The 17018-nt window shown below is 59.7% G+C and overlaps 1 protein-coding gene across 5 annotated transcripts in view; it reads right to left on the reverse strand.

Annotated features, from left to right (window-relative positions):
- ARAP1 (ArfGAP with RhoGAP domain, ankyrin repeat and PH domain 1) overlaps positions 1-17018 on the reverse strand; it is a 60919-nt gene that overhangs the window by 2507 nt on the left and 41394 nt on the right. For 4 of the 5 annotated variants that reach the window (XM_087433407.1, XM_087433408.1, XM_004433960.3 and 1 more), the window contains 19 exons: positions 16594-16679; positions 15221-15403; positions 13974-14148; positions 12662-12796; positions 10680-10815; positions 10298-10400; positions 9241-9436; positions 8912-8963; positions 8639-8802; positions 8262-8474; positions 7826-7931; positions 7249-7396; positions 7074-7160; positions 6918-6986; positions 6474-6591; positions 4954-5067; positions 4593-4738; positions 4023-4055; positions 234-316 (listed from right to left, as the gene is read on the reverse strand). In XM_087433407.1, the coding sequence (XP_087289533.1) occupies positions 234-316; positions 4023-4055; positions 4593-4738; positions 4954-5067; positions 6474-6591; positions 6918-6986; positions 7074-7160; positions 7249-7396; positions 7826-7931; positions 8262-8474; positions 8639-8802; positions 8912-8963; positions 9241-9436; positions 10298-10400; positions 10680-10815; positions 12662-12796; positions 13974-14148; positions 15221-15403; positions 16594-16679 (2347 nt within the window). The remainder of the gene's footprint in view (positions 1-233; positions 317-4022; positions 4056-4592; positions 4739-4953; positions 5068-6473; positions 6592-6917; positions 6987-7073; positions 7161-7248; positions 7397-7825; positions 7932-8261; positions 8475-8638; positions 8803-8911; positions 8964-9240; positions 9437-10297; positions 10401-10679; positions 10816-12661; positions 12797-13973; positions 14149-15220; positions 15404-16593; positions 16680-17018) is intronic. The other variant, XM_087433405.1, reaches the window with a different exon arrangement.

Raw genomic sequence — 17018 nt, forward strand, 5'->3', positions numbered from 1 at the left:
TTCCCTAGGCAGCTGGTTAGGGCACAGACCACCGGCCCATCCCAGAATCCCTGATCCGGCAGGTCTGGGTGGCCCCCGAGAATCGGGGTTTCTAACGTGTTTCCAGGTGATGCTGATGCTGCTGGCGTGGGGACCACACCTTCAGAACCACTGTACCAACCCCTGTCAGGTTCACAGTCCTGGCTGTGCCTCCCCATCAGTTCTGAGCCCCCGCAGGCCCCGGCCCCGCTCACCAGGTGGGCGGCCGCAGTTTCTTCTTCACTCCCAAGTAGACTTTGAGACTCCTGACAGGCCACTCTTTCTCAGGCCGGTGACTCTGGGCAGAGGGCAGACGGAGAGGGCAGTCAGTCAGTCAGGGCGGGCTCTGCGGCAGCTCCCCAACTGAGCACCACCCTCCTCCCTCTCCCCAGCCCCCTTTGCATCCCAGCACGGGGAACCTCCTCCAGGAAGCCTTCCTGGCAAAGCCCTCCCTGCTCACAATCTCTCCCAACGAAGCCCCAGGCCTCTCTCCCTGCAGCAGCGTCAGACAGTCAACCCTCAGTCCCCGCGGCAGCCGTCGCAGTGGGGCATCCGGAGCAGACTCCCAGTCCCTCCCCGCTGCCCTGCAAACTGGAGAACTGACTTGTAGCCTCGGCTGAACAGAGGTCGGTGGAGGGAAAAGTTTGCACAACACTCTCTGACACCGAACTGACGAGCGAGTGTGAGCTGAGAGCCTCGGCTGCTGCTTGTGTCTGTTTCAGGTTGTTGATTCCTCACCCCTCCCTGCCCCACGGAGGCTCCAGGGTTGACCGTGTGAACAGAAGGCGTGCAGGTCAGCAGTTACTAGCTCTTTGATTCCATGAGGGGAAGGCTAATGACTCAAGCTGAAGCAGAATGGCTGTTTGGTAGACCAAAGGAAGAACTTCCCAGTGGTCTAGGTCAGGAAGCAAAAGACCAATGTACTGGGGAAGGGCACCAGGTCACTGACATGCTCACCTCTGGCCCCCACCTCTGTATATGGGTCTGGGCTTGGAAGGAGCAGGCTGGCTTGGAGGCAGGGGGATGGGGGCAATGACCCCCGGAGAAGAGGCTGGGTGGAGGTCAAGATTAATGAGCCTTCCTCCTGCTCTGGGAGCCACTTGCTCAAGGCCCTGCCCCCACCAGGCACCCCTGACGCCAGCAGGGGCACCAGGGTGGACGGCAGGGATGGGGGACTCACTTACAACCAAAACTGGGGGTCAAAGACTGAGCCACCTCCACCCTGTTCCCCACCATTGCTCCCACCCACCCCCAGGCATGGCTCCTCAGCAGGAACAAAAAGAGGAGACTAGGGAATGGCCAGGGAAGTGGAGAGTTTCGGGAACTGGTGGACTTCCCTGCGAGGTCACAAAAGGATGGGCTGCCTAAGGATTGGTGGAGACTTTGATGCTGTCACAGGGTGTGTGGTTTCAGAGGGGCTTACTAGGGACCTTTCACCCTGCTTTCCCCGCAACCCCCCTAATGACCAAGGCCCTGATTGGGGAGCCCTATGTCTCCCACACATAGCACTTGACCTGACAAAGGTCACGTGCCCAAGAGAGCCTGGAACAGCCTGGGCTGCAGACTGGGATGATCAGGGTTGTAGGTAGGGAGGAAACAGGGCAGTGGGAAGGGAAATCAGGCTGCAGATCTGGGAGAAACAAGGTGTGGGGAGAACGCAACAAGGAAGAAACCCACACGCAAGCAGGGAAGAAGCAAGGCTGAGAGCACTGAACAAATCAGACTGCGGGTTGGAAGAAACCAGGTAGTGGAAACGGAAAGACTGGGACAGAGGCTGTAAAAGAAATGAGGCTACAGACATGGACACTACTAGGCTCTGGGCATGATAGAAGAAAGGATGTGGGGAAAACCGGGCTGCAGATATAGGAGGAATCAGGCTGAGGGAATGGAAAGCAGGCTGAGGGCTTGGAAGAAGTCAGGCTGCAGGTGCGAGGGGAAGAGAACTAGAAGTGAGGAGTAAATTGAATCAAGAGTGGAAGGAGCAGGAACGGGGGTGCGACAGGAATGATGGTTCCAGTCAGGGCGTGGAGAGACTGTGGGAATCGAACTCAAACCAGCTTGTGGCTCCCTGAGAATCTGGAAAAACAATCCTCAGGCCTCCGCTTCCCCAGGCTCCGGTGTGCGTGGCATACGCGTGGCACACTTATGGCATGAGCATGGCCGAGACAGGAAGGGTTGAGGGGGCTATGGCGGGGAGAGGAGATGTCAGTCCACGTAATCTTTTTTGATCCCCAAAGACTTATTTCTAATCAAAGAGCTCACGTTTCCAGCATCTCTCAGGTCTGACGTCAGTGGAGGAGAATGAAGTTCACTCCTTGATGCTCAAAGACCACTGCTGGAACCAAGATCTTTCTAGAATGTGCCTTTCCCAGGTGCCAATGGGTCTTTAACAATGGGAGACCCCCAGGACGAGGCTTGGGTGTTCACATATCCTGAACTGCCAGGGACTGTCCCAATTTCAAATCTTTTGTCCTGCTGCCTCATACACCAGCAAATACCAGGATTACCACGGGAGCCAAAACACACCTTCCTGGGGCTCCAGTCAGGCCCCAGGTGCCGCTGCCCCTGGGAAGAGCACCACTCAGCCCTGCACTGGCCAGGCCCTCTCTGCTGAGTCCTTCATTCCTATACTTCAAGGGATAAAGAGCTGGAGCTCTGATGCTAACAAATCTGGATTTGAATCACAGTCTACCACCCAGAGACAGCCTCAAGCCAGTCACCCGAAGCCTGCTTTCTCACCTCTGAAATGGGGATGACGCCCTCCTCACAGGACAGTGGTGAGATTACATCCCAGTATGTGAAGGGCCGGGGCACCAAGCCTAGCTTGATAAACATTAGATCTTTTTTCCTTTTTCTAGCCGTCTTGCCTTCTTCCCTCCATGCCAAGGGATCGGCAGCCACTTTTCCAAGTGCTCAGCCATCCTCCCTCCCCTCTGCCCACACTGATGGTCTTGCTCTGCTCTAAGGGGCTAAGCACCGCTAGACGGAGAGGGCCAGGGAAATAACATCCCAGAACCAGGGGGAACTGACTGGAGGGGTGGACAGGCCCAGGAGTAAGAAAGTGATCAGAGAAAGGCAAAGGAGAGAAGAGGAGGCATTTGCCACAAGGGTCAACAGGAGCCCAGGATGCATTAATAGAGGTATAATGTACAAAGAGAAGGAGGTGAGGGTCCTGCTCTATCTGCTCTGCTCCCTCCATGGCAGCCAGGTCTGTCCAGATATCCTTAGGAGACACAAGGGACAGGAAGGCCTGGAGACACTGGTGGGGCAGCTGTGGGAGCTCAGGTTGACCCCTGGGCTTGGAAACATGCTTCTGCTGCCTGTCTCTGCAGGGTATCTCTGCTCTGTGGCCTCTGAGGCACAGCTGGGACCCACAGGGACATACTGAGAGGCAGATTCTCAGCTAAACCCGAGCAAGGGCCTTCTCCCAGGCAGAAGTATCCCTCTACAGACAGGGCAGCCCCGAGGGAGGAGAGGAGCTTCTCTCTCCCAGGGGTTTGCAAACAAGGGCTGGCAACCAGCCAGGGAGGTGGAGAAGGAACTCCTATCACAGGTGGGGAATATGCCACAGGCCTCTGCAGTCCCACCTTGGCATTTTAGGATCAGGGCAGTAAGGACATTCTGATAGCCCTGCAACTGTCTCCACGGCTGGACAGAGAGTAGCTGTAGCTCTCAAGGGGGGATAGGAGACGGGGATCAGAGCTCTAATTCAAACCTAGGGGCCTCCATTACTGGTTCCACAGCCTTCACACTGAGCCCTGTGGAAAATTCGAGAGCATTACACTGATGGCGGACCCTACCTTAGGGAAATGACTCTGGGACAGGGTTGGGGATAGAGGGCAGGAGTCTTGGCCCCACGACGGAGGCCAGTGCCGACTGGCAAGGGGGCAGGGAACCATGCCTGGAGATGGCCAGGAGCTCTGGCTGTGTCCTCCTGTTCCCCCTAGGCTCGCTTGGCCCCCAGGTGGTGTAAGGCAGCTGGCAGCTGGCCCACAGCTACTCACGGTCTCAGGGGCCCCGCTCCACGGCCTCTGGCTCTGTTTGATAGAGGATCAGGGTTACGGAAGAAGGAGGCCCAGGTCCAGAGCCAGAGCAGTGTGTGCAGTGGTGCGTGGTGGGATGCGGCATGTATGCGCAAAAGACGGTGGGTGGGGGGGTGGTGCCAGGATGGAGTCTGGAGTCTGGTGTGGGAGGACACCTGGCATGAGGACAGAGTGGGCATGGAGTGGGCCGGGAAGAGGGACGACTTGTGAAGCGACAAGACATGCATGGGCCACAACTTGGGGCTGTCACCGGGTAGCCTGTTCTTGTGGGTGCCGCAACAAGGCCCAGGCCCAGGTGAGACAGCACGTGCCTGATGTGACGGCATCCAGGTACCAGGGCCTAGTGGGGCTCCAGAGCACAGCAGGAGGGTCTCTGAGAGTCCACAGCTCTCCTCCACTGCTGTGCTGTCCCAAGACCCTGTGATGGGGATGCACCCACTGGCAGACCCAGGGGGATGATTGTACATGGGTGTCTGAGCACACTCGGGTGCAGGTGCCCAGCCCAGGGCAGGACTCAGCAAGGCCACTTACCCGGACCTCCTTGTAGAGCCGCAGGCAGCTGCTGTTGAGGATGAAGTAGCGATCGTGGAAGCCAGCCGAGGGCAGGCCCAGGCCCAGGAGGCTGCGGTCCTCACGGAACTTCATCATGCCGTGCTTGGTGTCACCCACATGGCTGGCTACGGGAGGAGAGGAGTGGGCATGGGCTGCACCAACCCCCCGCCCAAGGACAGAGACACCTAGGGCAGGGTCCCAGGACGAAGGAAACTGCCCCAGCCTCCAAAGATGCCTGCCCGCCTGGCGCCCTCAGCCTGAGCAGCTCCTGCCTGGTACCACCAGGTCACCCCTGGCTCTGGATGGATGGACCCACCAGCCACCCAGGTACACCACCTACCCAGGTACAGCAGCATGGCCTCCATGGCCTGGTGCTTCTTCACCACCAGGTAGCTGTCCGTGCCCAGCCCGTGCAGGATGGGCAGCACCTTCTCCGCAAAGTGCAGGGGGCGCTCTGCGGAGAGGTCACACCCATTGTCACCAGGGCCACGTGGCCTGCCAGCACTGAGGGCTGGCACACGGACACACATCACCCACATGTCCACCGGCACCGTGCACTCTCACCGCCTCCCAGCGCCACAACACATCACCGTGACCAGCCCTCCCACACCCGAGCTTCAGGCTGGACACATCTGGCTGGGACCAACGCTGCTCCAACCCCACACGTCTAAAACCAAGCCAGCGATCCTCCCTGTGTCTCCCCACCAGGGCAAAGAGACCGCCCACCAGGCCACTCCAGCCAGAAACAAACCCTCCTCCCTCTCACCTCCCTCCACATGTCGAATCTCTCTGCTTCTGTCTGCCTCCATGGCCACCCCCCTGGCCACATTACCATCTTCTACTCGGACTAACACTGTAGCCTTTGACGTGGCCTCCTGCATGTGCTCTCATTCCCCTCTCCCCCACCTCTCTCCACCCAGTGGCAAGCGGCAATCTTTTCAAAGTGCCAATCACTGCCCATTCAGTGGCCTCGCATCATTGTCAGGCCCCACGTGGCCACCTCTGCCTCCATCTCCAGCCCCACTCCATGCCACAACCCCCTCACTGCCCTTACCTCAAGCTCCTTAGAAGGCAGTGTCCTGGCCACCACAGGGCCATTGCCTGTGCTATTCCCACTCCTCTTCACCAAGTAACCCCTACTCTTCCTTCACCTCCTAGCTCAGGGACTCTGACTCTGTTATAAGCGCTGGTGGCCCCACGGCCCTTTCCTTCCCAGCAGTGAACACAGCTGTAGTCATATGGTTTTGGTGTGATCACAGGATTAATGTCTCTGTTCCATACCAGACTAACCCCCATAAGGGTAGGGACTGTGTGTCTGCTCCCCAGCCCAGAGCCTGGACTCAACAAATAACAGTAAAACATGAATAGATACCCTCTCACCCTCCACTGCCATCAAGACCACCATTCACCCTAAAATGCCTTTATCACCCCCCTTCACCACCACGGCCCCTTTACAACCACCCTTATCCACACCACCACCCCACCCCACTCCTCTCGCAGGTCATCACCACCAGCTACCCCCTTCACCACCAACAGTGTCACCCGCAATCCCATTATCAAATTCAGCATCACCCCTGCAAGCAACACCATTCTCAATGACCCCTGAGAAAGCATCGTCATAGCCGACACCATCCATCCCCTCACTGTCCCTCCCACCAGCTACATTACAGCCATCACCTTGATCCCCGCCAGCACACCACACCATCATCACTGAGATCACAGCATGACAGAAACTCTGTCACCCAAAATCCCCTCCACCACACTGTCACCCCACTGCGGGGCAGGGAGGACAGACTAGGGCTGCAGCACAGACAACAACAGGCTGCACCACACCCTGCCCCAGTCCCGGTGGTCACCCACCTGCCTCCTCCCTCTCGTTAACCTCGAAGCAGGTCCAATAGTCCTTCTCCCTGATGCCCACATTCCTGCGATCCAGGATCTCCAGGGTGAGCTCCTCAGCTGTCATGGATGCTGGGATCTGTGGTGACCGTGGAGGACGAGATCAGCTTATCCCGTCCCCCACTCCTGCTCTGCCACAACCTTGCTGTGTGATCCCAGGGCCAAGCCCACCCCTCTCAGGGACCTCTAGAGTCCTGGGATGCAAGGGGGTGTCTCAGAGTGGTGGGGTGTCTCTGATGAGCTGGGTGGGAAGGAAGGGAAGAGACAGGCCCAGCACCAGCCAGACACAGGTCTCAAATTGGGGGTCCCTTTGGGATGGAAGCCCTGCTCCCCCAACCATGTGAACCCGCGCCTGGCCCAGGGTGACTCTTCTAGCTCCTTGGCTTCTAGGTCCCTGTCCCCCACCTTGACATGCTGCTCGGTCTCCGCCTTCTTCTCCTCCAGGTACACGGTGCAGATGAAGTCACCAGCATGCTGTGGGGAGACAGGGCTCAGATGGAGGGCTGGGCAGCGGGTATAGGTGGCTGGCCTGAGTCCCCCGCCCCAGGCCCTGTCCTTCACCTGCGTCCCACTGGCAGCACCAGCCACACGCATCTTCACAATGGCGGTGATCTCCTCCCGCTGCTTCCTCAGCTCCTCTTCATCCACCTGGGAAGGGGGAAGGACAGAGACAGATGGTCACTGCTGGCCGGGAGGCTCAGCCCTGCCCTCCACCGCCCACTGGCCGGGAACGCACACTAAACACCACCACGTAGTTGCTGATGAGGTCCTCCACCACGCGGCCGGCCTTGTAGTCCTGCCCGTCTGTCTGGAAGAGCGTGGGCCCAAACACAATCGCCAGGTTGTGCGTGTTCATCTGGTTTGTGTCTGAGAAGCACTGGACACTGGAGAGGGGAGGACGGAGGCTTTGAGTGAGGAGTCCTACCCAGAACTTTCCCCTCACCTTCCCAATTCCTGACAGGCCCATGACTGGCCCCCAGAGTGAGGCCAGAGAAGGTCCCGGTCCGAGTGGACCACTAGTTAAGGGGAAGAGGGGACAGTCTTTCTGGCCATGTCTTGGGTCCCGGGGAGGAGGAGGGCTGGGAAGCTGGGTGACCTGGCCAAGGTCCCCTGGCCCCGAGCTGAAACCCCCTCGACTCTCCCACCCTGCAAGAAGTAAGCCGGGGAAAAAGTGTCCGAGATCCAGGCACATCATAAGTCTACACTCCGTTTCCAGGCCTCCCTGGTTCCCAGGGGAGGGTAGTCGACAGGATGGGGAGTCGAAGAATCTTCTCCACCCACCCCCGGAGCCCCGCAGTAGTACCACTCCTCACCAGTACAGGTGGCCGATGAGGGCCTTCACTGTGGCCCGGTTGACTGGGGGTAGATGCGCTAGGAGCTCTCTGTACCTGGAGACCTTCTCCTCCTCATCCTCAATCTCTGGGTGGGGGATATAGATCAGGTCAGGACCCCCCCGTAAGCACCTCCCCTGTCCTTCCCCTTGCCTCTCACCCTAGGTGACAGCGCTGCCTGCCCCCCCCACCAAGTCAAACCCCGCCAGGCACTCAGCAAGGATAAGGAATTCTCCACCTCCAGGAGACCCTGGCTCTGTACAGGGCAACAATGGAAATGGGAAGCAGAGGAGGGAGGGGACCAGCGCCTGTCCGCTGGGGCGTGATGTGCGTGATGGAAGAGGGAGTCGTGAGATAGGTGTGAACAAGGCGGCAGCACTGGCCTGGGTCACAGGCTGGGCATGGCTGCAGGGCGCACCTGAGGCCTCCAACCAGGCTTGGCGCTGGGCTCGCGTGAAGAGCCCATCGGGCAGGTCCCGCAAGAAGCGCTTGAGCGCCGAGGAGACATCATCCACGTTCTGCTCGCCCTCCTTGAGGCGCACAGAGCGAGCGTCCTGCCGCAGGCTCTCCAGCAGCCGCTGCGTCTTCGACGTCTGCCCACACTTGCGATAGATGCCCTCAGAGGTCAGACCTGGAGACGGGTTGGGCTGAGCTGGGGGCCGGGACAATGCCGAGGGGCTGCAGGCGAGGGTCACGGGGCGGGGCCTCGCTACTTGCAAAGGGATCCTGGGAAGGCGGGCAGGAGGTCAGTCTCCCTGAGACGGGTGGGGCAGGGGTCCTGGGGGCGGGGCTCACCGCACTGCGTGATGTAGTCCACACAGCGGTACACGATCACCGGGATGTCTGAGTCTCCGAGCTGCTGCTCCGACAGCGTGTCCCCCGAGCTGGCCGCTGCTTTCTGGATGGCCCCCAGCCAGCCCGTGAAGTCCAGCCGCCGCTCCCCCTGGATGTACAGCGTCCTGGGCCAGGGACAGTCAGTCACTTGGGGGTCTACCCCTGCCCCACCCCTCCTAGGCCTGTCAGATGGCCACAGGCTTCTCAGAGCCCCTCAGGGAGGCCAGGGCTCACCTCCTTCGCTCCACCAGCACCAGAACCTGGTTCTCGCTGTCCCCTTGGACGGCTGTGGAGGGGCCAGTGGAGGTGAGGCCCAGGCCTTGTTCATGGTCCCCAACCGGCTCCCTCCTGAGGCTCTCTGGGCACACACACCCCTGGGACCCACCCGCCAACACATGGGGTCACTGAGATACACCCCAAGGGCAGGAGAGGACATGGGAGGGCAAGCTGGCTCCTTCTGGCCAGGTCAGGGTAGAGTTCAGACTTCCAGGGAAGGGCTGGGGGCCTGGGAGCCCAGGATGGGGTTCCCTGGAGGTTGGGGGCCCAGGTCCGGGTCCACGCACAAAGTTCCTGCAGTTTCCGAAGTTGCAGCGGCTCCTCACAGGGCCCCTCTGGGAAGACAGCGCGGAGCTCGGAGCCGGTGAGGGAGAACCAGCCCTCCTGGGCCCGCTGTAGGCTCAGGCCAGCTTTGTAGGGTAGGCGCCCAAGCCGCTCAAAATCCCGGGCCAGCAGATCCTCAGCCAGGGGAGGCACGAACGCCTGGTGGGGAGGCCGGGGGAGATGCATCAGCCAACAGCACTGCCTGCGCAGGACACCCCAGCTCTTTGGCTTGTGGGCACGTGCCCCTTTCCCACCCAGCTGCCTCCTCTCTCTTCCCCAGGGCAGAACCTAGCAGAGAATGAACTCGGGTATCATGCCCCACTTCATACCCACTCAGAAGTGCCCTCCTCTGAAAACCTTCCCAGACACCATCAGAGATGACCCTTCTCTGGGGCCCCACAGTGGCAAAGCATTCCTGCCTTCTGTTGTAGCACCGATTTCAGTGTTGGTGCTGTCTGGACCCCACCTGTATCCCCCACCAGTGTGACAGCCACTGAAGAGCCAGGACCCAGACTGGTTGATCTGGGTGCCCTGGGCTCTAAGGAATGACTATCAGGAGGCTCACAAACAACTGATCAATGAACAATCAAGTAAGAGTCACAGGCCCTCACGACACAGGGGACCCCAGAGGGCACCTGGCTCTAGTCCCCAGGGCAGAACTCTCCTCTGCAGTGTCCCTGCCTCCTTCTTCCAGAACAAGGAGCTCACTCCCCCTGGAGGCAGCACTGTCCATCCTAAGATGGCTCTGACTATCATTCATTATTAAACGTGTATTGAGCATCTATGGAGTGCAGGGCCCACAGCCTTTCTTCCACACAGTTGAGATAGGTCTTCTGACCTCCCCTCAGGGGGCTGCACATTATGTCAGGCCCTTGGCCCAAATAGCCAGCCCTGTGTCTGCTGCCCTCCATCCAGCCCCTGCTCCCTGAGGTGGGGAGCTGGGATACATGGGATCGGCCAGGAGGCCCCACCCTGGGCCCTGCAGACTCCCCCCACACCCACCCGCTAACCCAGGCCCACCTTAGCAATGCACTTGACCCACTCACGAGCCAGCTCCGCACTCTCCAGCCCAAACAGGTACAGCCGCTCTCCCTCCGTGTACACCTCAAAGGTGTGCTCAAAGCTGTAGACTCACAGGCCAGAGTTCAGGCCCACCGCACCCCGCCCTGGCCCACCCCCAGCACCCGCAGCCCTCGTGACTGCCCCTCCCCTGGCCCCCTTAGAGGTGGTGGAAAAACCCTAGACTGGGGCCTCGGGAGACCTGGTTCAGCCCTTGTACAGCTGGGTTTGCTGTGTGACCCTGGGGAGGTCTTGCCCCTCTCTGGGTCTGTTTCCCTGTCTCCCCAGTGGGGGTTGGACCTTACAGCAAGAATAGTCTGTGCTTCTGCCCAGGGGCACTCACCCGTGAGTGTCGGGAGGGGGCACTGCCAGGCACACAATCTCGCTGGCCCGGATCTCCCCATTGGGAGTCACTGCCCGCTCATTCTCATAGTAGCTCAGGACCCCGTCGCTAAGGACACACCAGCGTCGGCTGAACTCTGAGAAGTTGGGCAGGGGAGCCATGAGGGAGCTGCCCACCCTCACCTGAACACTACCCTGCATCTTTCCTGGGCCCCACTCCCACCTGACCCACGTCTTCTTCATCCTAACTCACAAGATTCCCCCAAATCCATCCTCCTCCCCTCAGACCACAGCTCTCCCCTGGACCACTGCAGCAGCCTCTTCATTGGTCTCCTAGCCTCGCTTCTTCCAAGATTCAAAAGTGATCTAGCTAAAATCAGACTCCGTCCTTCCTCGGCCCAAAATCCTTCCATGCCCCCCTTTTCCTCAGGACAAAGCCTGCCCCTCTCAGCCTGGCATTCAAGGCCCTGCCGGGCCTGCCCCTGCAGCTGCCTCTCTGACCACACACCCCACACTCCCTGCTTTTGCTCACCCTGTCCCCTCCTCCATACTCTCCATCCTTCAAAGCCAGCCCAAACGCCACAGGATGCCTTCCATGCCCCCCTCGTAGCCCCCCCTCCTCTGCCAGCAGCACCCAGCGCTCTATACTCTGCCTCCTCCTGTGATGAATGGTTCTGAGGAGACTGACAAGATCCCATAAGGGAGCAGAAAAGGAATCTGGACCAGGAAAGGTGGGAGAAAGAAAAGAATATCAAGGCCATGCAGGCTTGTATAGTTCATAGCATTGAAGCTTCACACTGGCAGAGCTTCCTGGCACCCAGGGCAAAAAGGATGACTCGGGTAGTTCCATAAAGGACATTGTCAGCAGAGGGAGGTAGACCAGGACAGTGCCCTGGGGGCAGTGAGGCAGTGAACAGCACACAGTTCTGAAGAAATCTCTTGGGGAGTTGCAGGGCTTCATCAGGAGTGCTGAGGAATGCAGTGAGCAAGGGCCTCAACAATGTTCCCCCAGCAGGCACTGTCTCTCGCCCAGTCTATGAGGACATGACATTTGCCCTCTGAGGGCGGTGAGTGCCAGAGCCTGCTCCCCAGGCTGAGCTCCCTCCAGGAGCACCAGCCCTGCCTCAGTCACTTCACCCTGCAGAGATGTGCCAAGTGCCCCCTGGGCAGTAGGCACTGTTCTAGGTGCTGGGGGCTACAGTGGCGGTCAGGAGGCACTCATATTCCAGTGGGGCACAGAGAACCAATAGATAGACCCAAAAATAAGACAAATTAGTGCCCAATACGTGGTGTGAAAGTAGCATAAAAGTAGAGTAAATAGGGCGCGCTATTTTGGATAAAGTGGTCCAGGCTGAAGTCTCTGAGGGGTGACATTTAAATAGAGACCTGATTGAAGTGAGGGACTGACCATGCAGATATTTGGGGAAAAGCATCTTGGGCAGAGGGAACAGCAAATGCAAAGGCCCTGGTGGGAGTGAACACGCATGTCTGAGAAACAACATGGAGGCCAGTAAGGCTGGAACAGAGTGAGTGAGGGGAGAGGGGACAGCGAGGTGACGGGGTGGGGCGGCTGACGTGCAGGTCCTTGTGGGATGTCATAAGGACGTGGATTTGACTCGGCTTTGGGGAGCGAACGCAAGGCAGAGATGAGAGAGGGACGGAGCTTTAAGCTCAGTCCTCAACTTCCTACCTCCGCAGGCTGCAGATACCAGACGCCCAGCACAGGCCCACCAGCAACAGGGGCTCAATAAAGACTTCTTCAGGCTACAGGAGACCCTGGCAGTGACTTGCTCTGCAGTGCTGTGCCCCACTGCCACCCCAATCAGCCCATTTATTAAGCACCTACTGTGTACCAGAGACCACATCCAGGAAGCCCTTCAGAATGACTCTGCCACAGTGCACTTGGCACCTTCACCTGGCTTCCCTGGCCCTGCCACCAAGCCAGAATGCCATGGCCAGGGCGGAGTCTGGCCCGGCACCCACCTTCTCGGGCACGGCGGTCCTGCAGCAGCTTGCCGGCAGAAGCAGTCTTGTAGAGGAAGCCGCTGTGGTTCACAGTTGGCACAACCACCGAGTAGTGCTTTTCCAGGGGCTTCATCGAATCCAGCCGGGGTACCTCTTTTGGGAAAGGGGAAAGAATGGCTGGTCATGCTCACCATCCAAGGGTGTCCCCCCTCATCCCACCAGGTTGGGCATCTAAGCTTTCATTCAGGGGTCCCCTGACTGGCACCCTCTCACTCCACATCCAGGGTTTTCCCCCAGCCATTCTCCCCTCGCCCAAGGCCCAGCTCCAGTATCTCCCCTTCCAGGAAGACCCCCTGACTCCCCAGCCCAGCCCATAGCACTTTCCCCATTGAGGCACAGGGTCAACACACGAGAATGATGGGGACCTTGGGCAAACTCACTAACAATCTCCAGAGGGAGGTTTGTCCCAGATGATGCAAAGCTAAGGAAGCAGCCTGGCTCCAGCCCTGCTCCCAGCGGTCCCAAAGCCCAAGCCAGCTGGGTGGTCTCCTGTGCCTCCCTGGACACCTGGGTTCTCTCCAGCCCAGCGCACCCCACCCACCCGTGGCCCCGAGCCCAGAGCCCCGGCTGCCGAGCTCCACCCTCTGTCCTGGGATGTGGCCCCAGAGGCCAGCCCTGGGCATGACCAGCAGTGCTCACCCCACTATCCCCTCTCACCCACCCCCAGAGTGGGAGCCAAACGGGACCCAACCCCAGTCTGTGGCAGAGCCCCACCCAGACAGCAGCAGACAGGGCTGCCCTGGTGGGTCACCCGTACATGGAGACATGCATCACACCCACACAGCAACACAGACACACTCTGCACAGACACAAACCCCAAAGCCCTCAACACACCCAGGTGCAAGGAAACACAGACCCACAGCCGCTCAGAGACACACAGACACTAGCATACAGACACCACCCTGAAGGCCTACACTGCAGGTCAGGAAGGGACCTACAAAGAGACCCACAAAGAGTCCTAGGGAGGGACCCCATCTCTCTACACAGAGAGAGACGCAGAGACACAAAGGGACACGCGTACGGAGGGGCAGCCAGATGCACAAGAGTACACTGACGTGCAAACCCAAACACACCCCAAATCATACACACACTGCTGCACCAGGGCCCCTCAAGGAGCTGCAATTACAGCTCGAGTGGTATGTAAATCACATCTCCCAGGGCGACCCACAGCCGCTGGCGGCCCCCCCACCCAGCATCCCCTCCAAAGGCCCAGACCCTGGCAGCAGGGAGGCCCCAGCCCTCGAGGTGGACAGTCCCACTGGCCGCTCACCCGTGGTCTTGTTGTTCCGAAGGAATTCCATCTGCAGTGTCTGTCCCGCCTGCTCGGCAAGAGCCAGGGGTGTAGGGGCCTCAGGGTCCCCTGAGAAGCAGTTGACCCCAGCCCCGCAGCCCAGGAGCGCCTGGGTCTCAGCCAGGTCTGTGGTGGTGACTGCAGCACACAAGGCCTGGGAGAAGGAAGGGGAGGGTCAGCCCAAGCCGGAGCGAGGGGCCAGTGGGAAAGGGGGCGTGGAAGAGGAGAGGGAGGAAGGGGAAGGAGACACCCAGGTCTGGGGGCCCATCCTCAGGGTGAAGGAGAGAAGGAAGAGGAAGAAAGACAGAGAGGAGAGGAGAAGGAAGAGAAAGGCCGAGGGGGGAGGGCAGGCAGGGGCTGCCCCGCAGAGGCCAGGGGTCCCAGAGGCCTAGGCCTCACCCCTGCTGGCAGCCCCCAGGACCCTGTCAGCTCCAGGCCTGTTCTCTAGAGGCTCTCCAGCTCCCTCTGCCTTGTGGAAGGGCAGAGGGGGTGCTTTGTAGCTAATTCCTCCCACATTTGAATTCCTCACTGCCTGCCCAGCCCTCCCAACCAATGGGAGCTGACACTCCTCCTGGCTGGCAGGCTAGACTGGGCTGGGCTGGGGGCTGGACGCCTGGGTTCCTGGGAGGTGGAGGCCTGGCTCCCACTGGGCTCCTAGCTGGACTGAGCCTGCCTGGGTGGGGCTGCTTGGGGGAGGGGCTGAAGGCCGAACAGAGGTCACAAGTGGCATCCCCCTGCCTCAGAACAGGCTACCTCCCACTCAGGCTGACCCAGACCAGGGCACGGAGCTTGGCTCCCGGCCTCTCGGGGCCTGGGGCCCATAGGGGGCCTCATCTTGAATAGGGTGTGGAAGGGGGAGGTAGGTCAGAGCAGCCAGCTGTTTTTCATGAGCCTGACAGGAAATAGCATCCCCATCAAGTTCACTCCTTTTGGCAGGATTCAGAAGGAGCAGGACAGGGTGCGGGAGACAGAAGAATCAGGAGGGGAGGGAGGCAGACAGATGCTGGAGACATGGCCTTGGCCCAAGGGTCAGGCCCGGCTCCTCCTTGCTTTGCCCCAACTCTCCCTGTGGCTTAGGCAGGGCCCTTCCGCCCTCTGGGCCTCAGTTTCCCCATATGCCAGCTCATCGCTCTGAGCTGGTGGAAAAGATGGGCTGAGAGAGAGGAATGGGGGGACAAGAAGAAAGGGGGTGGTCTCAAGGGGCCCCAGAGGCCCAGTGCCCTGACCTTGTCCAGCTCCTCCTGGTTGCCAAAGAGCGGGTGATAGCGGCGGTACTTGCCCTCGCGGTATTTGGCCTCCAGGTGGCGCCGCCGGGCGCCAGGGCTGCTGCTGGGCTGCAGGGCCTCACTGGGAGGCACGTTGGCAGCCCAGAAGCGGTTCCCAGCGCCATTGCCCAGCTGTAGGAAGAGCTGCGGGTGTGGGCAAGAGGTTAGAGGGGCAGCCTACGGTCAGGGGCCTGTGCCCGGCAAAATCCTGGTTTTGAGGTTGTCAGGCCGGGAGAGCCAGGCCACCGGCCCACTTTCCCATCCCGGAAGCTGAGGGCAGCCTGGCCTGCTGGTGGCCGTGGGTGCTCCCCAACCAGCCCTGGCCTGAGCCCACTTCCTCAGCTCAGTGATGGGACAAGAGGCAGGCAGGCCAGGCGCCTGGTTGCGGGCCTGGCTATTTCCACACCCGGTCCCACATCTGGAACTCTGCATTCCCAAGGTTATCACAGCTTGGTGGGAGGGGCCACGCTGTCAGTCAATGGGGTGGGCAGGGATTCTGGAAACACCTCCAGTCCCTGACACTCCTCTCTGAGCTCGGCGGGAGGCTGGGGGGCGATTCTGGGGGAGCACAGCGGTCCAGCATTCCAGGGCCTAGCGTATTCATTCTTTCCTTCTGCTGATCATTCGTTCCATAGCCATTTCCTGGGTTCCCCACCTGGCCTCTCTGTCAGGTCCTGTGTGGGTGCCGGGGTCACAGCAGAGAACAAAGCGGAAACAGTTCCTGCCACCACTGACTCACTCGGTGACTTCGGCCAAGTCATTTTCTCTCCCTGGGCCTCAACGTTCTCATCTGTAAACTGGGGATTCAACCCTAACTCACAGGGCACGTGACACCCAAACTGCTCTGGAGGCAGCAGCATGGCTGGGGCTGTCAGGAAGGCCCTGTGCCAGCCTCCTGTTACAGGTTCTCCCATGGAACTACCACACACAGGGGTCCTGGGAACCCCAAGTATGCAGGCACAAATATGCACACGAGTGTGCCCCCAAACGTACATACTCACACCCACTGGCACATGTGAGTACAGATGAAATTAAGTAAATATTTTAGGCTTTGCAGGACACACAGTCTCTGTTGTATACACTTTCTTTCTTTCTTTCTTTTTTTTTTTTTACAACCCTTTAACACTGTAAAAACATGCTTAGCTCACTGGCCAGTTTGCTGACTTTGTCAAAAATCGACTTTTCCCAAATCCCCACCCACCAGATGATCCCAAAGGTCTCTTCTAGCTCCAGAGCGCTGGGGTCGGGGAGATGGAGGAGACCGGGTTGGGAGACCCAGGCGGCAGCTGAGTGGGGCAGACCCCAAACGTGGGCGGCAAGCAGGGGCCTCCCACCTCAATGAGTGTTTCCGTCCACACCTTCCTGTCCATCTTCAGGCTCCGCACCTTGGAGATGCCAGCGCCCAGGCCACGGTGCTCCCCTGGAGACAGAGGGCCAGACTCGGGGTCATTGGGGCCCTCTCCTTCACATGAGCACTCACCCCCCCCCCCCACAGTGCCCATCCAGGGACAGAGGGAGAGGCCACGGGCAGGACCCAGGGGCTAGGCCTGCAGCTCCACCTCCTGCACAGCTCCAGAATCCAGCCACACACCCCTCCTCCCCGCAACACAGGACTGAGCCCTGAAACTGGCACCTGGGCTCCTGCAGCGGCCCCCCAGCTGGCTCCCTATAGCCACGAGTGGTCCCCCGCAGGCCACTCTCCACACATCCCAGCCTGAATGATCTCTTTAAAATGCAAATTCCCTTCAAATCCCTGCAT

This window comes from Ceratotherium simum, chromosome 7, assembly GCF_057802395.1.
Source record: "Ceratotherium simum simum isolate JZ-2026a chromosome 7, ASM5780239v1, whole genome shotgun sequence".
Lineage (NCBI taxonomy): Eukaryota > Metazoa > Chordata > Mammalia > Perissodactyla > Rhinocerotidae > Ceratotherium > Ceratotherium simum.